The sequence below is a fragment of the Condylostylus longicornis genome, unplaced genomic scaffold, assembly GCF_029603195.1.
Source record: "Condylostylus longicornis isolate FDR11 unplaced genomic scaffold, ASM2960319v2 ptg000023l, whole genome shotgun sequence".
Taxonomy (NCBI): Eukaryota; Metazoa; Arthropoda; class Insecta; order Diptera; family Dolichopodidae; genus Condylostylus; species Condylostylus longicornis.
The window spans coordinates 1,384,173-1,409,799 of NW_026577992.1; the positions used below are offsets into that span (position 1 = coordinate 1,384,173).

The window sequence follows — 25,627 nt, forward strand, 5'->3', positions numbered from 1 at the left end:
TTTTTCGTAAAAAATTTTGGTCTTATTTTAATGTTATTGGGATTTTAATCAAAAGTTTTAAAAACTTTTTTTTTCAATAAAATTGTACTGTATAGGATATTTGTCACTAAATGACAAAATAGACTTTGATAACGATGATGTATGTAGGTTTCTGATTATATGTACCAGAACTTTAAACTGAATTTACACATAAGAGAGAATATTTGGTATATGGTTATTGTTGGAGCAGTTTGCAAAATTGATCCCGGCAGAAAGGTGATAAATTCCTTAAAATTTTTGGAAATTCATTTTATAATTTCGTTTATCTTCTCTCTAAAAACTTTTCTCACAAAATTTAATGAAAGAAACTATATGGTTACATTATTGTTGATCTTAGCATTGCAAATCTGATCTGATATTGCATAATGGAAAAAAAAATTCTATTAAATCAGTTTAAAATTATTTTTTAAATAGTTTAAAAAAAGATTTTTTTATATATTGAAAATTCAAATTTAAGAAAATAATGCAAATAATTCTTTTTAAATAATAACTTTAAGCAAAGATATAATTTACTTATTGTAATAAAATAAAGTTTTAAATACTAAAAAAAGAAAATTGTGAATTTAATATTTTAATAGCTATGTTTTGTTGAATAATTAATATCAATGAAAATAATGAAATATAAAATGTTTTTATAAGGTTGATAAAAAATTATGTAAAACATTTTTAGCAAATTAACAGTACAACATCAAATTTTTAACGGCAACACTGCTTTTGTAACCGATTACATAAAACGAATAGAAAAGCATTATTAGAAGTAAATACATAGTTTATAAATAAACCGTCAAACAAGACAACATAAAAATTTTAAAGCCCTCTATCGGAATAAACGTTAAATTTACCCATTGTGTTTGTCTGCTATAATTGAGAATAATTGAGAATAAGTAAAATTTTATTGTTAGAACATAATATTAATAAGTAAATGGCATTAACTAAATGATTAAGTATAAAGCACTAAAGAGTTTGAATTGCACCAGTAGCAATTTCGAACAAAAGTAAATTAATTTCATGAGAGCTTTAGCACGAGAACCGGACCACAGTGTATATCAGACACAATCGTGTATTTCAATGAAACTTTTTTAAAAACAATAAAAAATATCATCAGGAATTAATAAAAGATAATTTAAAAAATAAATTTTGAAAATTTTTATAAAAAGAAAAAAAATATTTTTTTTCCGAAGATCTAAAATTTATTTTATTAAGAGCTTTAAATTAAAATAAGATTATAACCCAATTATTTCAGCATCTATTACACATAAAAAACTTTCAATAAATGTTCTAAGCAGTTATGCTTAATCATAATTTTGATAAAGAAAATATTATTTATTAAATTAAAAATTGACTTAAATGAGAAAGAATAATTGCAAATTTTGCTATTAAAATTTAAGCTCTAGGAATTTTATGATAATTGTATAATTTAGCATAAATTTGCAATATAAAATTAATACTATACGTTTTTAAATATTAAATATGAATAAAATATTTAATGGATTATTAAACATTTGATAAAGACAATTTTAAGACACATGAATGATATTCATTTAGTGTACGGATGATCACATTCAATTTAAAAAATATTTGAACCTTTTACATAGCCTTTATTAATTTCTTTTTATTTGAAATTTAATTATAATAAATTTGAATATTATATTTTGAAATTTATTTGAATATATCTTTAAAATAACTCTTTTTTATGGAAATTCTTTTTCCTTATTTTATATTTTTATATTAACAACACTATTTTTAAAATATTCTGAAAAAAAAACAAGATTTTTGATCTAAAATGCATTGCAAATTCATTTTACCAAAACACATGTATGAACTTATATATACAGTAGAGTCTCAAAATAGCCAAACAGAGTGACCTCTAACCACAGTTGATAATTGTGGTCAAGAATAAAATGTGTTAAAAAAGGTTCTTTAAATTAGCCATAGGGATTTTTAGTTTAATAGAACTTTGCAACTTGATTCTAAAAATATGTGGTAAAGGGTTTTAACACGCATATCAATTTATCTGAGGCCATTATTTTGTGCTTTCGTAACTTTTAATATAGTTTTTATATGGTTTTTCTTAGATTTTAAATAAAGCATACATAATAATATAGAGGTTCGAAAATAATGTTTCTCTTATATCTACAAACTCTAAAAAAATCTTCAGCAAAGACTATATTTAAGTTATAAAAAAGTTTCTTGATATAGTAGACTTCTCGTAGTAATAGCCCCGTAATAAACAATTAATTAGTTTCTATATAATGAGACTCTACTGTATATATAATAGACAATTGAGTAAAAGCTACATATAAATGTAATTAAAAGCAAAATTTCCATTATCCTTAAAAATTTTAGAAAATGTCTGATATATATTTATGACCAAATCAAATTTATTTTGTACAAACTTATGTAAGTACATGCAAGATTAATTTTCGTATGCTCAAAACTTTAATTCATTTTAACTAATATTACATTTTGCATAATATTATATGCAAATTCACATAAGCATTAACTTATTTTTGACAGAAGAATCTTTTGTTTTTAATTTTTGAATATTAAAAATTGAATTTTTTTATTGGGATTTTTGCAATTTATATTTTATAACATTTAGCATTTTTTATTATTATCACAATTTCTGAATTCTTCAACATTTTGAAATATCGTAAAATAATTTACAAAAACCTGTAAAATGTGTACATTTCATACTTCAAATGTTTTAAAAAAAATCGTGCTGCAAATATGGAAAATTTTTAAAATTTAAAAAAATTGAAATATATCTTTCGAGTAATAATCCGAAAATAGACTAGAAATTTCCGGCAGATTAATTCTATTATAAAAATTTTAAAATATTTATCTTGAATTTTCAAAAGAGTTCTAATAACAGATAAAATGTTTTTAGAACAGTCGGATTTAAAATTACTAATTAAACATGTAAATCTTGAATTTGAACCATTGGTTCTCTCTCACATATTATTTTAGCTTTTTAAATAGCAGTATTTTCTGTTTTAAAAAAATATTTTATTAATAATTATAAATCTAAATAACAAATTAAAATTACTACATAAAAAGGTTCAAATATCTATTTAAATAGTATCAAGTTATTTAAAAAATTTTGTTAAAACTAGAATAGACAGAGAGTCGAATCATTCTTGGAGCTTTATGATAATTGGACAACTACTTCATACCGCCTATTATGCTTCTGTATAGTTCTTTTTTTACGATGTAGTTTGAATATTTTCTGAAATATCAAATTTAATGTACTCTACCAACATTTATTCGTTTGTTCGGACAATGAAAACACAATATTTTTTTCTTACTATTTAATTATTTGCCAGAATATATTTTTGTAAATCAAATATGTTGAAATTTATGTAAAATTGAGTTGTTTCTATGTAATGGGCACATGTATATATATGCAGATATACAATTTGCAAAATACAATTGTATTAAAAAATTGAATTATGTGAAACATAAAATAATTAAAATTTTTATTAAAAAAGTCATATCGATTGACTTGAAATCTAAAATCCTTTTATATTTTCTTATTTTTTGTTTTGCTTTTATTTTTTATTTTAAATATACTGTAATAATAGATTTTCAGGAATAGAAACACTGCTTTCAAAATTTCAATATTGAAGAAATTTTTATAAATTTTTTTTAAAATTTGTCTAAAAATAATTTTTATTACAAAAAATTTAGTGTTTGTTGTACAGATGTTTTTCCGATTTAATTTGTTATAATATTTAGAACTAAAATTATTAATTAAATTTATAATTGCCTAATTACATAATTAACTTTTTTAAATTATTGAGTGTTACTGAATTTGTGATTATTCACTCAATTGAGTGGGATCATTAGATGTTCAGAAAATACTCAGACACTTATTTCAAATTTTAAAGACACTAACAAGATTTTGATAACATGCTTAGAAAAATATAAATTTGGTTCTTAGTAGAGGTTAATTTTATGCTATCTTTATTTCATGAAAAGTATGCGGTTCATGAAAATAATAAGAGTTTTCGTTTTAACACTCTAAGTTAAAATAAGAAATTTCACTCAAATTGATTGGTTACTTCTCTGTATATACTTAAAAATGTAGATTCAACCAGCAGTAAAAGTCCTATTGGTTACACTTGATTTACTCAAAAGATTAGATGACTTCTCGTTTTGTATTGATATACAAGGTGATTCAGTAATTTATGCTATAACATACTCCATCGTTTAGACTCTTAGAGCATCAAAATAGATACAATTTTCCTTTGAAATTGGGTGTTAAATTTCAAAGGTTTCTGGGATACAGCGATTTTTACGAATTTTCAGGGATTTTCAGTACGGATAAGTGCATTAATGTTGAATAGTCGACATGCGAAATACAAATTATATTATGTTGTCACATAATAACCAATATAGTTTGTACATGTTCAGATTGTACATGTATGCAAACGAAGTATATAATATACGTTTTTTACTACATAAACATCTGCTATATACGTACATATTTTGCACACTCTATTATTGTACAAGTATAAAATTTTTTTTAAACGTTTTAAAATTTATGTTCCTTTTAAATTTATAAGAAAGTTACGTATACGTAAACTTAAACATAATATCTACAAAAATATATGATACATATATAAAATATCTAATTGCATTAGTATTTTATATATATATGTATATTAAACAGGATATTTATTTTCAATTTATAAGAGATTATAATTTTAATATTTAGGATTTATTTTTAATTTAATAAAAGTTTCTTTCTTAAGTTTAATATAAAAAGAAACTGAATATAAATGAAAATATATTAATAAATATATATATATATATACATATTTACATTAGAATATAAAAAGCATATGGGTTACAGTATAAAAAAACTTACGTAACGTGTGTATACACGTGTTTCCAGTGGTGAACTATCGCGACTTTATTAAAATTTATATGTGTTTAAAAAGTATATTTGTGTCCTACAGTCACGAGAATCATTTTTTCATTTGAATATTTGCGTATATAAATCGGCAAGATATCAACGATATGGTAATGTTGCTATATACGTAATTGCTACAGCATTTTGTAATTATAATATTGTGATTTTATCACGATATAAATGTCGCAATAACAAACATTTTCTCAAAAAATATTTTTTTGCTTAATTTAAGATATGTGCCTTTTAAAATTAAAACAGAGCTTTTTCAATTTGATTTGATTACTCTAGATTTCTCCAAATTTTTGCAAGTCTCTTAATTTAGTCCTTCTAAATGTGCCAAAACACATGCATATGGTTTATAATTTTGTAATCACTGTTTCATTGTAAAACAAAAACTGCTTGATTGAAAAAGGCACCAAACAATTGCAAAACTAAAAAGTATATTAGAATCTAGGCAGACATGTAATATTTAGTTTGTCAACCACACTTTGGTAACAAATTAATTGCCGGTACTCTTAAGCAACTAAGCTATTTGAAATTATAAAATTTCAAGCAGTTTGTAAAAATTACAAGTAGCTTGATTGCTTAATTGCATGCGATCATTTGGTTATGTGTGTGCGCTAGAATTTAAAGCTACGGAATACAAATAAGCAATCAAACAGTTGTAAATCTAAAAATTACATGTCTAACTGCGACCTTTGACCCAATACTTAAAGTTAACTTCTTCAAAATTATTTTATGATTACGTCATTAAAATTCATCCCTGTATTTGCAGTCAGCATATTATGCAAAATATTTTCAATTTAAAATATTTTAATAAAGAAATTAAGAGGATTTATGTCAAAATAAAATAATTTAATCTTTGATTTATTATTTTAAACATATTTACTTTAGTTATATGACAAACAAACGCATATATTTCTATAACAAAATGGTGTTATACAGAAAATGAAGAAAAACATTATTAAAACTTTTTTTAATGTTAAATTTTATTATGCAACTTTATATTCTTGGAATTGATTGAGTTATTCACGAAATTGTTTTTTTTAGAAAAGCTAAATAAAACTAGATTCGTAAAAAGGGATAATTCATTAATTAATTAGAAAATCTATTTGATATACAAATAAATATATACACATAAATACTGTTGTATACCTAAACAAACTTAACCAAACAGGATTGATTAGCCTATTATAATTTGTAAGATTAAGAATTTTACTAAGTAACTAACTGAGTAACTAATCAATTATTTAATAGAAAAATCCAAATAAATTAAACTTCTGTAACATTAACATTATACAGATAAATACAAATTAGTAATCTATAAAAAATGCTGTTTTATACTCTTGAGTCTTGCATAGTATATAGGTGTAATATGCTGTGCTAACTAATAAATTATACCTAAATTACAATTGTACATCTAAGATATAATTGGCGTTCAATCTAACTGCCTTAAGTCTTAAGTCATTAATATATTATTAATATCATATATTTTTGTACTTACATCAATATGAAACTAAATAGAAATAAGAACGAAAGTTCTTTTAACTTTAAAAGCACGCATTAACTATGAGTTATAGCCAATAGTTTTTAAAGAAAAAAAAATATTATTTTTGGTCGAGACATTTTCTATGTTAACCTTTATACGATACAAAAGGACCATGACGAGTACGTGTTTCGTCCAGGCACGTATAAAAGCAAAAATTATATTTATGCTATTTCTAATATCTAAACATTTCATTTCTATTCTCAAAAAACAAAAGTCATTAATTTTAAATTTATAGTGAAAGTTAATAAGAAATAAGTTAATTTTTATTTTAAGAATTGAAAACATCACATTTCTTAAACTCTTATTTTTTCGTTTAAACTTAATAATAATTACAATTTTAAATTATGTGACATCCTAAAATTACTGAACATTTTTGTTTTTTATATGCCACCCAAAACTTTGGAATGGCCGCGCTTTTTATGATTCCTTTGAAAAATCTAATAAACAAAAGGTTAAATAAGTTAAGGAAATATTTTTATTTAAAATTTTGTGTGAACACAAATTTTACTCATTTTTGGTCTTCTATCCAACGGTATATGAATCCTAACTGTCGGTGAATCACCTTGAATATATAACAAGCAAATGTAAAATCAAATTGCCAAATATTATGAGGGAACAAATGAACTAAATATTATGAGAGAAATGGAAGTTTTAAATTAAATAAGTTTTAATCGAGCGTGTTAAAAAAAAATTTCATTCTGAGATGATGTTGATATAGGTACCCCAAAAAAATCCTTGTTTTAAGTAATGAACACATTGTTATGGTATACTTTTGCATATAATGTGTACACGTTTTATTAATATCTATAATTGAAAATACGAAATTTTTGTCGAGTAAATTCTTTTACAAAAATTTATTCTACGAAAAACCGATAGAAATATTTTATAGAAATTGATAATGAATAAATAATTATAAATGGATCACTTTCTTTTTGGTTTTGTGAATTGCTATTACAATGCGTCTATTATACATCACACAATAATGAGCAAAATAAAAAGTGGATTACATGTTATATTTGCTTAATCTCAGAAAAATTCTGATAGCTGACATTTTTAAAATATCCAATAATTTATTCTTTATATTTTATTTTAATCGCTCAATTCACAGATTTAATAAAATAAGGCCCATTATTAATATTTTAATAAAATAGGCCCATTACAAAAGAACTGTAAGTCCCCATGAGAAGGTTGAATTTTAAATAAAACTTTGACTATTAAGAGAAAAATTTCTTAAATGAAAATAAACAAGAAAATAGAAATTAAAAATTTCCCTTGTTTTTTCAACTTTTAAGGAAATTTATATTTAAGCCTTAAAAGTAAAGTCAATTACTTATATTCAAAAACTTTAAAGAGATACAATATTTGCAAGAACGTTAAAATGTGAATAATTAAAACTTTCAATACAATACTGAGGGTTGTCCAAGTTTTACAGTTTCACTAAAAGATTGTTGTTACATAGATTTATTTACATCTAATACGATGTAATATACGATACTAGTATAAAATGTTTTCACTAATATACCATGAATTTCGAAAGCAATGAATCAATATACAATTTTGTTTTTTATAAGTCTTATTGTTTCTGCTCTCATATTTATGATAGTTAATATAAATATATACTGACCTTAATACCGATTCCTTCCATCGTATATTCTCATTAGAAAGTCCGTTGACAAGACGATGTGCTAAATCGATCGTAAATGCAGTTTTATCAGCTTCCAGTTGGCATCGCTGTTTTTCTTCTAATGCTGAACTAAATTCTGATTGAATTTGTGAAAGTTTTTTTTCAAGATTACAAATTTTCTCTTTTAAATAACTTAAACGTTCACGTGCTTCTTGTAATTCCTCTTGTGAATCTTCAAGTGCTTTTTGTTTCGGTCCAACAATTTGAAATATTTCATGATAACGATGAAGATTAATTACCCAAGCACAAAGACCAGCAGCAGCAACAGATTTTTGAACAATTTTATCTGGATTAAATTCAGGATCCTTTCAAAAATAAAAATAAAAAATCTTTTGAAAATAGTTCAAGTAGAAAGTTTAAAAAAAAATACAGAAACAAAAAAATAGCTACAATATTTTTTTGAAATTTTAAATTCAATTAGAAAAAATATTTAATTAGAAAATTTTTAAAATAGTTTCACACCAAAATCTAAGCTTTTAATGTTGATTAAAATGGTTTTCTTTTTCAAAAAGTTGAAATATTTTAAATTGATATGAATATATCCACTTACTTTTTAAAAACTTGAAATTAAAAACTCAAAATTGCACAAATATTATTAAATTTGATTAAAATAGTTTGTGAATTAAATAAAATTTTTATGTTGTTAAAATATTCAAGTCCAAAATAAGTAGAAACTAATTTTTTGTTTTTAATAATCTAAAAATTCTTTGTACATTTCCATAATATTTTTAAATGGTTTTAAATTTCAATGGAATTGATATGGTGAATATCATCCTCTTGACTAATTCTGTGGAATGCAATGGAATTAAAATGGAGCACATAATTTCAAAGAATTTAGTATATTTAAATTCATCCGGCCACTCAACCCTTAAAATTAATCAGAAATTTTGAATATTTCGTTATATCATCTAGGAATAAAATCATAAAATTTAGTATTATTATTATATGTAGCACAACTTTTCTATAAGTCGAAAATAAGATCGAATTAACATTGTTTGAATACGGGGAAAACAATCTTCAAATAACAGATATTTGAAAAAGTAGAATGTTTTAGTACAAATATACCGCAATATTTTAATTTCATAACCGTACATTTCGGAATTTTACAAGTGCATATTATGCTGTATATATGTTGCATATATGTAACATTCATAATACATACACTTATACGCTACCAGAACAACTACCTCGATCACGTCTAATTTCGAACATACGGGTATTAAAATTAAATCATGAATCTATAAAAATTGAATGTATGTTTAATTTTAATTCCACATAAAATTATTACATATATGCAAAAAAAAAAATTAAAATTTTCTACTAAAAAATTCACTATCCTCAATTTTAAATTACTTTTAAATAATCCTGTAATGCTTCTATTACATTCGGATGTATATTATCTTTATCATAATTTACTAAATCATTTAAAAATTGATCAACTTTAACCATCATTAATTTTGCAGCTTTCCAACTACGATCTTTTGGTATACGTCCATTTAATGCAAATAATACCATTACAGCAGCACATACATTTACAACAGCTTTTGGTGGTGAACCAAATGATTTTAATTCCGTCAAATTATTTTTATTTAATGTATCTAAAGCTTCATGTGCTGCAACTAAAGCTGGTTCAGCTCTACGTAAATCTTCTTCACATAATTGAGTTTTTATACAAACATCTTCTTCAATTATTCTAACACGTTGTTCTTCTTCGTATGCTGCAAATTTTTCTTTTTTAACTTTTTCATTTTCAGCTCCAACAATAACTATAAGATTATCAGCTGCATCATTCTTTGCATTCAATTCAATTTCTTGAATAGCTAGTTGTTTCTTACAAAAAAGAAAAAACAAAATAAAATAAGGTAAAAAAATTTAAATTTTATTAACTTTAAAAAAATCTATTTTTTTTTTCTGTTATACATCATTTTTACATAGCAAAAGAAACTCCTAACAGAACAACTTTTAAAATCAAGGAAGGGAAATGCATAATTCATAACTGTTTTTTATAATTTTGCCTTCTCTTCTTTTTCTTTGTGTTGTTATTCTGGTGCGATAATAAATTTGACAATTTAAAGACGGAATAAAATAAAAGGTTTTAAAATTAATTTAATGAAAAATGAATTTATGAAAATTTTTTCGAAGTAACTTTTTTAGTATACTGAGTAGGTATGTATATATTGGACACACATTCATTTAAAGAGTTTTTTTCTCTCAAACTATGTATAAAATTTGCATTTTAGATTTCTAAATTTCGATTATGAAACAAGAAAATTTATAATTGTGAGACCTCAATTATGACGAATCAATTTGGAAAAATTTTAATTTTTCTGAAAAAAATTAAAATATTTGGCAATTTATACAGCGGGGAACGTCAAACGAACTCATACCACTTCTATTCCATACACTGAAATTCGTATGACGATTAAAGTAAGTGGAGAAAATGTGGTCACTGAATTTTTTTTTATGAGGAGTGATTTAACATTTTTAATATTTATTGGTTAACTCTGTGCATATGTTGTGTGTGAAAGGCAATTAATGAATTTAAAAATAAATACTTGAATTACTAATTGAATTTTTGAAGAAAATATATTTTAATTTCATATACTAAAATTAGGTAAAAGGTACTTAAAAATAAGAAAACGAACGGCAGAAAAAACCCAAAAACACAACACAATTCTTTAGGTTTTTAATGAAAAAGTTGGAGTCTCATAGTGATAACACATTTAGTTCGTTTTTGAAATTAGAAATTCTACGGTAGCCCAAACCTAGAAGACTTGTTTTTGACATTACCATATTACTAAAAACTTAACAGCCGTTACGTTCTTTGGTTTTAATCTACATAATTAATTGTTTTTATATTTATTATTTTTTATTTAAAAAGGTGTTTATGAGTTGACCTTATATTTAAATTTTTAGCCCTCTTTTTTTCAGATAATACACATTTACTTTTGCTTTTTCGATCATTCTAATTTTAAAGAACTTGAAAAATTAAATTTGAATTAAAAAAATTTATGAAAGAATAATAATGAAAACGTTATTAATACACAAACCCTGCCCACTGTCCCCGTTACTCGTACAGGGTACATGTTTTTCTTTTACAGGGCACATGTTTTTCCACCAACAAAATGGAATGTTCAAAATCTATACAGTATCCTAACAATGAATAATAAATAAAAACATTTTAAAATCTAACCAGAATTAATATTTTTTCTGGAAATTAATTGGAAATTCAAATTGATTTTATTTGATGAAAAGAAAAATTTTGATCAATCAATTATAATTTATGAAATAGTAATTTGCTCCAGAAGAAAATATGTTTGAATAAAAAAAGAAATTTTCTGATGCACCGCAAATTTACTATAAATGATTTATTGGTTCATTTGCTATAAAGAAAAAAAAAAAATGTCATTTGAATAAAAGGGCTTTCAAATCTGACATTGCATGCATAAATAATTTGATTCATTATCTATTCAAACTACTGTAGACAGATATTTTTTTTTCTCTAAAAATTTAAGAAAATATTCAAAGATATTTTATTTACACATAACACAAGTGTGCAGCAGTTTCGTTAAGATACTACTATGTATAGCTTAAAACTTTTGTATGTGAGTAGAATTGTAATTAATTTATATTTTATCAAAAAGCATTTTTAAAATTAACCAGAAGCTATTTTCCCTTTTTAACTTTTTAGTATATAAAAATATTTAAAATTTAGTATATAAAAATAATGTTTTATTTTTTATTACTAGTTAGGTTTAGCTACAATCTTAGAAGATTTTATGTAGAACTATTTTAACCAATCTCAATACTTTGACTTCTAGTAACTTCTTAATCTAGCATATAATAGGTTATTCCAATGAGCATTATCCTTTCAAAATAATATCAATATTGTACAAAGTCACAAACAACACTATTCAAAATTTTAACAATTTTGAATAAATTTTAAAATTAGTTCCAAAAAACGTAAAACTTTTAACCTGAGCTAAATTAACTTCAATTAAAAACCGCGAGTATTTTGTTCAAAATTATCGATACTATTATCTTTGAATAAGAATATTATCGTTAAATATTGAATTGTTAAGCTCAAGCATTTATAATATGTACATGTAATAATCATCTCATCAATCATAACTAGAAAACCATAATCAGAAAATATTTATAGTTACCTTTAACATTTCAACTTGAATTGCACACTCTGCTAATTTCGACATACCAGTTTCCAATCTTGTTATCTTTTTTGTAAATTCATCAGATTTATTTTTTAGCAATTTTATATACAATGATATATATTCTAAAAATGTTTTTGGTGTTGTATAATTAAATCTTTTTTCATTTTGAAAATAAATTTTCGAAATCTGATTAACTGTGCCATGAACATATGCCATAAAACATCCAATTTGGTCTACAACTTCACCCTGAAAAAAAAAACCAAACTTAGGTATGGATAAGAAAATATGTATATGTAAAAAATATAAAAATATGTGCATGTGGACGTATGTATATATGGAGTAAGTAATAGTTTTAATTTATCAATATTATATTATGTAGGAGTGTTGATATATATACTTTACATATATGTACAATAGTAGAATTAACAAAAAGAAAAAGTAAATATTATTGTCATAAGAAAAACAAAAAAATTAGAAACAATCCAAATGAAAATCTGAAAAATGATTTGATAGTAAAGTCACAGGGAATGGAAATACAAAGAAAAGAAAAACTATTTCCAAAATGAAATATAAAAACTTTTTACATTCACAACTAAATTAAAACAAAAAAAAAAAGACAATTTATACACGGAAATAAAAATAAATTGAAAAATATCTAGGGAAAATTCAATAGAAAATCATCATCAAGTTATTGGAGAAATGAAATAAGAGCATTAGTGAAATTATCTGTTCTACACTCTAATTTTGTTATATTCTTATACAAGCACAATAATTTTAGTTTTAGCTCATTCTACACTTTAAAAAAACCTAAAAAATAGTGGGTCATACAAGATGTTTCCACGTTGAAACTTTATTATTCCACAATTTCTTTTTGATAATTTTCCATTTCTACAACATATACGTTAATGTGTTGGTCTTATAAAATAGAAGCGTAATAGTTTGAATTATAACGAAATATTGATCATTAATATATTCGTAATAGAGCATGCCAAATTAGATTTTATAGTTTGGAAATTGATTTTCGTCACATTTTTCTCCTATACAACAAGCCGAGCCTCTATTTGTATTAAAATTTTAACTATATTTGTAAATATTCATGAATATACTTTCTTATCATAGTTCAATTTCTTTCTTCCTTTTAAATTAAAACTGTACAAAATGGGCAAAATATCAATTTTCGGTTAATTAATTAACATTCATTAATTAGCAATCAATCTAGTTCAATTTTTCAAATTGTTGATTTTATATTCCACCTATATATGCAAAATTATATATATGTAATAAGAACTAATATTCATAATTTGACTTAATTCTTTTGACTTAATTTTACAAACTATGCAATAAGGGAAGTAAAAAATTTGTGTTTTCACATTAATAATTACTCATAATTCGACTACATCGTGCTTCGGTCGAAATATTTATTGCTGTACTTAATTGTACGATGTGACAATTTATTACGATGTGAAAAGGATTTTTCATTTTTGAGCCTATTATCTAAGAAAACGACTCTCGGAATTTATTGAAATGAGAATATGAGTTGTATGTGTTAACATAACTACTTGATTATCTTTTCAGGAAAATCGGGTTGCACCAATAAAGCAATACTAAAAATTAAATTGAAAAATCAAAAAAAAAAAGTATGTATTTCAGTAATACTTTTAAAATATTCTTATAAAATCAAAATAACTAAAGTATTTGAAATATTTTAAAGTGATACACTGTCTAAAATAATAAAATTTACAATTTTATTTTTTATATACAAAACATAAAAACTATACATATTAATATATTTTTATAAATAATATAAACTTACCGGTAGAACATCAATTTCAGATAAAAACTTTTTCGATACAGATTCTAATGCTGTTTTTGGCCATTCATGAAACCAATCAATACTTGTACGACTAATAATAGCCGGAAATTTTCTAACTCTAACTCTTAATGTTGTACCAACTGGTGAAAAACATAAAACTGTTTTTAATAGACGACGAACTTTTTCAATAAAAAATTTCCAACAATTATCTTTTGTATCAAGTGTACCATTTTGTTTAACTTCATTTCTTATACCATTTATAATTGTTTCAAATTGATCATCCGTAAATAGTTCGGGTATTTCACCTGATGCTAGCATATCATTTACTAACATTAAAATTGATTCATCTGGTATTTGTGCATCCGATATTAAAAATACTGATGCAACATTTTTTAAACCAACTTTTGTATATAAATTTGCTAATTCATTTTTCATATCTAATATTGTATAACCACGTTTTATTTGAATTTGAAATACATTCAATGATGATATATAAGATGCTAAACGTGCCAATGTTTGTTTACCTGAACCACCAACACCAATTAGTAATGCATTACTACGTGGATTTTCAAGGATTCTATTTATTCTACAAAAGATTATATTCACCGACAATAGAAAATAATAATAGTAAATAAAAATAAGCAATATTAGATTATTTGAAAATTTTATTACAAAAATATTTATATATTTATACAAAGTTATAGAAGAAATTTAATCTTAAATCAATTAAAAGTTTTTTGGAAATTATATATATATATATATTTATATACTATAATGTAAACCACATATACAACAATTTAATATTCAACAAAAATGAAAAATTTTTGTTTTTACCTATACATGGGTTAAAAGTTTTAAAAACTTGTCCTAAAATGAAAACTAAAATAAATTGAAGAAAAAATAATTGAATTTGCAAAATTTATTCTCTACATTAATTTCTTATATTGCACTACAATTTTAGTCATTAGTTCAATATTAAATAAAATATGAGATTTATTTAAAATATGTAAATTAAAGAATTTTAAAATTGATGAGGTAGAAACACAAATTGCTTTTGCAAAAAAAACATAAAAATCTTGATTATTGTTTTTAAGCAATAAAATTGAGAAAATTTTCATTTAAAAAGTTATTCTTTAACCGGAATATCAGGTGTCAAAAAAACTAACTTAGTCGAATTAACAGGAAAAATCTAGCAAATTGAATTAAAACCTGCTTCAATACAATTTTATAGAAATTCAAAGAATTGTAATAATTATTTCAATAATTGGAAGTTTTAAATTAACCAACCAAATTTAATTTAATTTAGAGTAATATTGGTGAAAACCCGCTAATATCTATTAGCAACAATTGATAAATTCTTGTTTTGGAAAAGATTTATTTAAAATAAATACGATTATTAAATATACGACTAAAATAAGACACATAGTAAAATTGGTAATAAATTTTAATTAAAATTTTTAAAACACAATGTTCGTTTGAGCACTTCGACACAAAAATTTCCAAAAAATTGCCTTTAGAAAAATTCCCTGATTGAAATAAGAAAAAATTGTTAAAAATTTATAAGAGTTTTTGAAGTGATTCTATCAAATAAATGGTAAGAGCTAGAATAAGAGGAGCTAAGACGATGGTCAAAAAGGAGATAATTTGTTGTAAACTATTTTTTACGACCTAAAAAAATTTATTATATCGAAATTGATTATATCGAATTTTACTCTTCATAATTGGAACTAGAGGAGTTCTGTATAGGATTAAAAAAAATACCTACGCCTAATGAAATAAAAGGAATTATTATATTACAATATTCCGTTACAGTCACATTGATACATTTACTACTTATAGCATTTTCTAATATTTCTCGCAATTTATTTTAAGTTTTGATGAATAAAATTATACATTTTGTTTAATGGACTACACAAAGTTGTAGAAATAAGTAGTAAAGTAAATATCCGAAAATCATAAACCTATTTTTTTTTGGATTCAAAATTTCTTATTTATATTTTGTATGCGGTAAAACTTGTTCTTAACTCAAAGTATCTTTAAATACATATTGATTTTATTATCTTTAAACAAAACTAAAAACCAATTAAATATTTAACTTGCCTGCAAACATGTAGCATTGCATCTTCAAACATTACCAAATTCATATAACCAACAATTTCATTATAACTATTTTGTGCATCTATTAATAATTCATATAACGTATTCCAATTTTTAATAGGCATATATTTTTGATCTAATAATGATTGGGCAAAGTTACAATATATAAGTGGTTCATTGAATACATAATCTTCATCAAAATCTTCAATATCCTTTTTAAATATATCACGGCATATTGAACGGAATGCTTTAATATCATGATGGTCAGCTAATTTATCGTGATATACACGAAATGCTTCATGTACATAAAATCGTATTAAATCCATTGGTTTTTGACATGTTAGTCCATTAGAATTCATTAGTCCTTGAAAAATATTACTCATATCTCTTAAATTGAAAATATAATGAAATTTAACTGCTGTTGGTAAAAATGCTGATTCAATACGTCTATGTAATGCTACACCAACAGAGCATAAAACATGATTAATTGATTTTATTTCTTTTGTAAATGAATTTTGAAAATTTTCTAAATGTTGTTCTAATATTGTTGAAAATATATGTATTAAAGTTTCTTCATTTGGGCTATTAACAGTAAATATACAAAAATGACGTTGAAGTCTTGGATCAATTGTAAATGAACCGGCTGTCGGATTCATACTAACAGCAAATTGACAATTACGTATTTCTTTCAATGTTAATTTATTACGATCATACCATTGATGATAATCCATAAATTGTCGTATAACTGTATGTGATTGTACTGTACCATATGAATCAACTTCGGGCATATTTAAATCACTTATATAATAAATTAAACGTTTATTACCAGTTGGTGCATAAAATCGTCCAGATTTTTTTTCTAATGGATAATCTAATATTTTTTGAAATATATCTGAATTTGTATAATAATTAAAATTTGCTGTTCTAATATCAATTCTACCATCATATGAATTGAATATTTCTCGATAAATTGAATATTTGCCACAACCAGATCCTCCAACTAACATAACGGGATGATGTTTTTTTAAAAGTTTTTTTACAAAATAAGTTAACCGACATGTTTCTATTGTAGGTACCAAAACATTCTGCAAATTAAAATTAAATATTTAAGTATGTTAAGATGATTGCAAGAAAACATTCGGAATTTATGATATTTTTGCAAAATAAAAACATTTAAAACAAACCAATTAAATAATTCAATTAAAAAATTTTAAATTTTGAATTCACTACAAAATAATTTTCTTCTTCAGGGTTTTTTTTTCCTATAAAAATGTGATTTTTTGGCAAAGCAAACACTTAATAACTTTTTCTTTTCTTACTTCTTTCATTTTGTTGAAATTTCTTATTGGAACTAGAAATTCTTAGTTCTAGAAAATTAGTTTCTTCCTTTAGGCTTTTTAGATCATTTTTAAGATTTGAAAAATTATTTATGCTTGACTTCAGTTTGGAAAATTTTTGTAATTTCTAAATTTTTTAATATCGACAGAAATTTTCAATTATATAATATTTTTTTTAATAAATACAGTACAATATTTAAATAAAAAAAGATATATATTTAATTTACCTGTAGTGGCAATTCAGGATCTAATTCAAATTTTTGTATTAAATTTTCCCATAATTTAAATTTATAACATTCTTGATCCAAGTAAAAATCAAATATAGTACCATCATTTGGAAATTTAATATCTTTATATTCCATTATCCACCATTTATGAAATTCTCTACGCCAATCAATCAAGTGATCCTGATCGGATAAGCTAGAGCCAAATCCCCAAATGGTTACAAAAACAAAAATTATTTCTAAATTTTTTTCTAAAAATTCCGGTTTTATATTATGCCCATCTAACATATATTCTAATAAAAAACAGGTGAGTTGAATCATTGATATATCACTGATTGGGGTTATTTTCTTAAAATAGTCGATTTTTTTAATCAAATTGGGAAAATATTTTTCAAATAATGTTGTTAGTATTCCTCTTTCGATGATATTCTCTCGGGTTTCAACCCATGATGAAACATAACTACATATTATAAAAGAAGAATATATGTATAAGAAAAACAAACAAAAAAATTAAAGTAAATAAAGTTGAAATTCTGTTTTAACTTATTCGTTTTTTTTTTTTTTGTATTTTTTTCTTCATAAGGATATAAAATGAATATATTTTGTGTAAATGTACATTATATGAGTAAAATTTTATAAAACATTTATTTTCAAAAGGATTACAATTTTAAAGATATATAAGGACTAAAAATGTATATAGGTATGTTATGTATGTATATTTATTTTATGCAAAACAATATAAGTAGAATTGAATTGAGCAAAACAATATAAATCGCATATCTAAGTAGGTCTTAGAGATCAATAAACCTTTAAAAATTCATACATTATTTTACTGTTTCATTTATATTTATAATAGGTATATTTTAGATTTTTTTTGCATTAACTAAATTAGACTAAGGTCAAAGTTCGTAAAAAGGATAATAGAAGGTGACATAAATAAAGTTTGAAATCTCAAGCATCACTAAAAATGTAAACATAGGTACATTCATATATTGTGAATTTATAGTGTGAAAAATTTAGGTTAGCATAATATTTATGGTACATCATTATAAAAATTGGGATATTATTCTCAATAATCATATTAAAGTGATGTTGATTAATTTTTGGAAATTACTATGTTTCTTCTTATTGAGTTTTAAAGTAGTCATTTATTATTTAAAATTTAATAAACTTAAATGATTCAATACATTTCTTTGAAATGAAAAAGTAGATTAGGAAAAGATTTCGGATCTAGCAAAACATTAAAATGTTCATTTCTCTAAACGCAGAGTGTCCAATGATTTAAGCAAAAAATTTTACAAAAACATATACACACGGCTGAGTGCCTGGTCTTATTGCATATTTTTATAAGAAGCTCTCATAGTAAAATCTTAGGTTTTTAAATTTTAAATTTTGGAAACTTTTTTATATATATAACGTTTTTATATATAATATACTTAGCATGATATAAAATTTAACTTACGGAAACCACCCTAAATCTTGTGGATTAATATATAAAATACCAGCTCTAGATACAGTTGCTGGTGTTGCTGATTTTAAATGACCAACTTCAAATAATAACCGCATATCCTTTTTTAATGCAATACGCTCATTACTCGCTAATGTTAACACTTTATTATCGTCCATTAATGTATTTAAACTTTCAATCCACATTGGATCAATGTCCCCGTCTAAAATTATCCATTTTGGATTATCATCTTGAATATTAGCTTGATCTCTAATTATTGATGAAAATAAACCATCTTTCCATTCTCTTGTTGTTGCATTCACCACACCAAAAAGTTCATCATTACTTAATGCTTTCGGATTCAATACACTATAATGTGGCTTTTTCTTTTGATATTTAAATGTTGCTAATAATGATTGCCATATTCTTGTTTTTCCAGTACCAGCATTACCAACAATAAAAACTGAGTGACGTACACTTAAAAGTTCTTGTAATTGAACTATTTTTAAAATAAAATTTTCCTCTGGTTGTAATTTAATTTCACTAACTGCTTTTCTTATTGTTCTTTCAAAATCCAATAAACGTTTTCTTGGAACATCAAGTGCTGGAAATAAATCACCTACTAAACCAACAAATATTGATATATCCTCTGTTACTATTTTTGGTATATTAAAATCACGTAATGCTCTCATTAATACTTGATCTTCTGGACGATTTGGATCACCACGTTTTAATGCACCAGCAACAACTAAAACAGATTTTATTGCTCTTAAACCCCAATCATAATGATCTTGTTTTGATAATAATTCTTTGCATAATGTATATAATGTTATAAATTTTCTAGCTAATAGACGAGCATTTTGAAAACCTTCCGCTACTAACATTATTTCACATATTAATGCAAAATCAGGTACAATCATTGCACATGGACGAAATAATGTTTTCAGATTCTCAGGTAATTCAGTGCGACCAGCATAACCAGGGTTCATGGTAATAAAAATTCCAACTGATGATACCAAAGAGATTTCTTCGCCCATAAAAAGAAATTTTGTTTTCAGTGACTGAAAAGTGAAGAAAAAAAATATTATAAATATTATAGTTCAATAAAACTGTTATAAAAATCCATAAAATGATTTTCTTGGTTGAATACACTTTAATAAATATTTTATAAAATTTTCTTGTACAGATTAAGCAATTATTTTTATACTTCGTTAAAGAAAATCAAAAATGTTAAATGCTAAAAAAATATAACAGAAAATTTAAGTTTTGCTACATGTATTTGAGGATCATAAGTCCAAAATTTGGAAATAATGAGAATTAACTTTGATTTGAATAACTTAAAGTAATTGTCATAAAGAAAAGTAGAAATAAAAAGAAATTTATTTTAGTAAAATATTTAAGTCCGGCAATTGTTTATTAAATATTAAAAAATATGTGAGCCGAAACAGTTACTGGGATCAATAGAGAGAAGCTAGCAAGAATAATCTTTTTCGAAATATTTACGATCTTTCAAAAAATAGTTTAATGCCATCGCCAAGGCCAGCCCTGAAATCTTCTTTTAAAACTTTTAATAACCCGACAAGAGTAATTATACAAGATTTTATTGATTTATTTCTATGTGTTTCAATTTTGAGATTATTTCACTTTCAACTTAGTTACTTCCTATTAATGGTTGATTTTTTCACTTTTTTAAATTTTACTATATGTTCTTTTAGGTTCAATCTTTTAATCCGATCATTTCAAAAATAAATCTGTTTCAGTATTAAGATTTTAACTGGATTACAATGTTATTAAAATACAGATTGAAGAATCAAAAATGATAATTTAAGGATTTTAATTGCTGTTATGTTAGTTAAAAAAAAATTAAAAAACAATTTACGAAATATTCTAAAATCCCTCTCAAACACATAGAAGTAGTATTCCAATATTCTTGTGACACTTTTCCAGATTTATGCAAAATAATCCTTTATTCCGAAAATAAAAATTGAAGCAAACACAAATCTTACCAGATTTATGTATGTTTATAGTAGTATTTACACACGACTGAAAGTTAAAACTAAAAAAAAAAAATCATTTTTACTTTTTTCCAAAATTTTTGATTGTTGCATTTTTTTTTACCTTTATCGCATCTTGAATTGTTTTAACTTGAACAGCTATCACAGATAGAACCTCAACTGAAATTCTATTAAATTCATCAAAACATCCCCATGCACCAGTTTGTGCAAGTCCTTTATAAATATTTCCACATGATTTGTAATCCATTTGTTCAGAACAGTTGAATACGTACACCATTACACCTAAAGCTCTACCCAAATCTTTTGTTGTTTCCGTTTTACCTGTACCAGCTGGCCCAGCAGGTGCACCACCCATCACTAGATGCAATGACTTTAGATATTTGAAAATAGTGTATTAAAAGAATAAACAAAATATAAAAGTGACATTTGTAAAAATGATAAAAAAAGAAAAAAAATTGTTAGATAAGGTACGAGTATAAAAACAGAAAGAATAAATTTTTTGCTTTTATTTTTAGGTTAACCTTTTCAATTATAAAGTTGTTCATTTGTATTGGTATATTGTGGAATAAAAATAACTGCAAAAACGATGTAGTAAATTAAAAGGGTTTTACATTTTTTGTTTGCTTTTCGTTTTTCTGTTTTTTTGTGCACTAGAAATATTTACGATTTAAAATTTACTATTTTTACAGTTAGTATTTATCTCTTTTATATTGTATGTATAAGGTATTGTACGTATAACGTAGGTGTAAACATATGTACCTATATAAATATTATTACTCTCTTAATCTTTATGGAGTATATTGCTGTATATTGTACATTATTACAGGTTGAAGTTCATTTTAATTTAAAAATTAAAATTAGAATCTTAATGAGATAAAACCAAATTTAAAATACAAAAAAAACTTTATGCACTTCCATATTATAGATGTTCGTTAGTAAGTTGATTATTTTTTCCAGAGATACAAAAAATTAAAAGTGTTTATCACTTTTGGAATAGGGTCAACCCGCATTTCAAACTTTAATTATTTTATTTCACGTCATGAATACATAATTCTGAAAAATATAAACAAAAACCGTTTTAAAATTGGTTTAAAAAAAATCTTAAGTTCGACGATACCACGAATAATTACATGTGTACCAATAAGGAAAGGTTAGAATTAGTCGTTTCTAGTAAATTAACTTTTTAGTATTTATGCGTATCTAGTTTATTATGATTTTAAAAATTGTTCAACTTAAACCATTTATTTCCAGATTATCTCAAATAAATACAAAGAGTTCATGTGTTAGTGTATCTCGATTTCGTGTTAAGTTTACTTATTACATTAGTCCCGTAGAAATAACATTACTAATTTCTACAGATTAACATTAGTTAACTCGGTTTTATAATACTATCTAGGAGACAAGCATCTAGGAAAAGACTTCATCATTGCTAAGATCGCCGGGTGCGATTTATGAAAGTTTGTTGTAAAAATATCCAAATAAATTTCATTTGCTAATATTACTATTTAGCAAGCCTCAATAGCAAGGTTTTTAAGTTATGATATGATTTATTAACCGACCTTTGTTATTAAAGAAAATTAAAGACAATATTTAAAATTTCTGCCAAAATTTTGTCACATTTTTATTGTGAGTTTCGCAGATAAAATTTTTTTTTTTCAATTCATAATTCAACGCTTTCTTTTCTTTTTTGTGTTTTCAATGCAAATGGATATTAAGGATTCTATAATAAAATTTTAAAGATTTTTTATTTATAAATTAATATAATTTTTTTCAACTACAGCCTTTTCCAACAATAGACAAAGTTTTCTGTTCTTTGCTCATCCTATTTCCGATTTAATATTATATTGTAATTATTTCCTGTTTATTTTTAGAGTTACAAAGTTTTTCGCAAATATGTATGTATACACAGTATATATATAATGTATAACGCACGAAAATAAAAAGGAAATTAATTTGCAATAGACTGTTATTCTATTAACAATTTATTCTAACTAATCGATACTTTATTAAAATTCTATTTGAATAATAAAATTATCAGATTTGAGTAAACTTTGGAAAAGTTTTTTTATTTGAAATTTTCGAAAAAATAAAATTAAAATTTCTCTTATTGAACGTAGATCTAGATGTTAAACAATAAGTGAAAGTTCCCAAATAAAATTGAAGATTATTCTCAAATCGTTCTCAGATCTCAAAATTTAGATTTTTGTTTTTAAAATTTTATTTAAATGAAATATTTATAAATTAACTTTCATACTTTTTAAATTGTTCAGTTTTATTGCACGGAGAGGTAATGTAAGATTATCAGTTTTAGTAATATTTAAAAATAAAGTAGCTTTGCTAGCTTGAATCATGTAAATTTAACATTAATACTGATAATATTTCACTTATAATAGCATCATTCAAATTTTCAAGTATTTGAAAATCTTGAAAATTTAATAGCATCTATAAATTTTCAAGATTTCAATGCATATTTTATTAAACATTCTAAATCTTTCATCCACTTTAAAAAATAATGTTTCAGTATGCTAACGAACTAAAGTCAAAAACTCACTATACTCTTAATATTCGTATTGCCATACCTTCCATTTTCATATGAAAAAAAATCGAAAGAAATTTTGTTATTTGAGAAAGATCATTATTCCTTTTTTTGTAATTCTGGTAGTGTTTAGATATTTTTAATATTTTCCTGTGACCTTTTTTTTTATATTTCCATTACTTCCTTATTCTCAGTGTCATTTTTAGGTTTGCCTCATTTGGCGAATATCATAATATTATTATCAACTATATTTAGAATTCAATGGAAGTTCAAAAAGGAACAGAAAAGAAAAAAAAATCTGATGTGGTCAGTACATAACCGACTTCAATGTTTATTAGCTTTTGGTTAACGTACCTATAGCAAAATGTAAATTTGGATTTTAGTAAAATGTAATTTTGTCAGTTAATTTCGGTAACAACTACAACTCACATACTAAATTTTAGGAAATTTGATCAATTACTTCCGTAGATGTGATAAAAAAATATAAAATAGGCCCCTAATTACGATTGCTTCGGACAAACTTGAGATACGCGGGCTCACACGCAGACTGGCAGACAAACGGATAGACCAACAGGCCGACATCTCTCTAAAATAGTTTATTTAAGCTTCCCATCGAAAGCTTGACATCCGAAATTTGGTGCCATCACATCACCTCCCATATTTTATGCAATGCGGCTGGTAAAAAAATATTAATATTATATAAATTTTATTTTTCTTTTTTTTTAAATTTTAATTTTACTTAAAAATGGAATAGCAAATGGAAACATGAAATAAATAAATAAACAAAAGAAAATACAAAAGAAGAAAAACAAAGATGAAAGACAGGAGCCCAATCGAAACGTAATAAAAATAAAGTTATAACAATAAGGATATCCGGGAAAAAATTATTGAATAATTTTTTCACAGTTTATGTCGCCGGACTTAAATAAAATTTAATAAATTTGTATATTTGATACATGTATACGTATACATATGCGTATGTACATATGTAAATTTATTAACTTTGAGTGGAAAGAAAAAATGTTTAAATTTGATTTTACATTATGTATGATTACAAAATATTATGGTAATAAATATAGGCAAGATGTTATTAAACGATTTTATACTAAAATATTGAAGTAATTAAAAAACAGTGAAGCAATCTGGTATTCTTGGAATATTGCACTAAAGTGTTCGATGAAAATGCGATTGGAATTTTGCATTAGTAAAGAAAATAATATTTAGAAAACTCAAAATTTACTTGTACTTTTTATGTACTACTCCAACTATACTTCATTATTAATAATATTATTAATAATTTCAATTAGATTTAGAATGTATATTTGTAATATTATGATTTACCTTACAAACTATTAAAAATTATTTAGATATACCGCTACCTATTACACTACTATGTATAAAAATACGTATCTTAAATGTTAAAGTCCAATTTTTTCAAATCTAAATAAATTAATTCCGACAATTAAACTTACTCATAAAAATGGTATTTTTTGAATTTTCTAGTCAAAATAGAATGCTTGAAATTTGTTAAACACTCACTAAACTTTGACTACTTCATTAAATTTTGCCAAAATATTGAAGTGTTGTTTAAAAAATAACTTTTCAAAAAAATTTTCATTGTTTGTACTAGGCTCAATGCAGCAAAATACCAACAATTTTTCCACTTTTTTTCTTCAATCAGCAAGCAAAATATTAGAAGTTATTGTTTGTTTTTATTTAAAGGCTATCGCCTTGTAAGCACACTATGGAAATAAACTAAAACTTTTAATAGATCCTGTTAATAACTAACTATAACTTAT

The 25,627-nt window shown here is 23.9% G+C and overlaps 1 protein-coding gene across 4 annotated transcripts in view; it reads right to left on the reverse strand.

Moving 5' to 3' along the window:
• The window catches only part of LOC129606994 (dynein beta chain, ciliary), a 46,877-nt gene that overhangs the window by 10,858 nt on the left and 10,392 nt on the right, over positions 1-25,627 (reverse strand). The window contains exons 1-9 of one of the 4 annotated variants that reach the window (XM_055517669.1): positions 21,396-21,483; positions 21,284-21,333; positions 19,293-20,338; positions 17,834-18,290; positions 16,273-17,354; positions 14,173-14,758; positions 12,357-12,623; positions 9,544-10,020; positions 8,131-8,495 (exon numbers count right to left, since the gene is read on the reverse strand). In XM_055517669.1, coding sequence (XP_055373644.1) covers positions 8,131-8,495; positions 9,544-10,020; positions 12,357-12,623; positions 14,173-14,758; positions 16,273-17,354; positions 17,834-18,290; positions 19,293-20,314 — 4,256 coding nt within the window. In that variant the 5' untranslated portion in view covers positions 20,315-20,338; positions 21,284-21,333; positions 21,396-21,483. Of the gene's footprint in view, positions 1-8,130; positions 8,496-9,543; positions 10,021-12,356; positions 12,624-14,172; positions 14,759-16,272; positions 17,355-17,833; positions 18,291-19,292; positions 20,339-21,156; positions 21,334-21,395; positions 21,663-25,627 lie in introns of those variants that run through there. The other 3 variants (XM_055517667.1, XM_055517666.1, XM_055517668.1) reach the window with 3 other exon arrangements.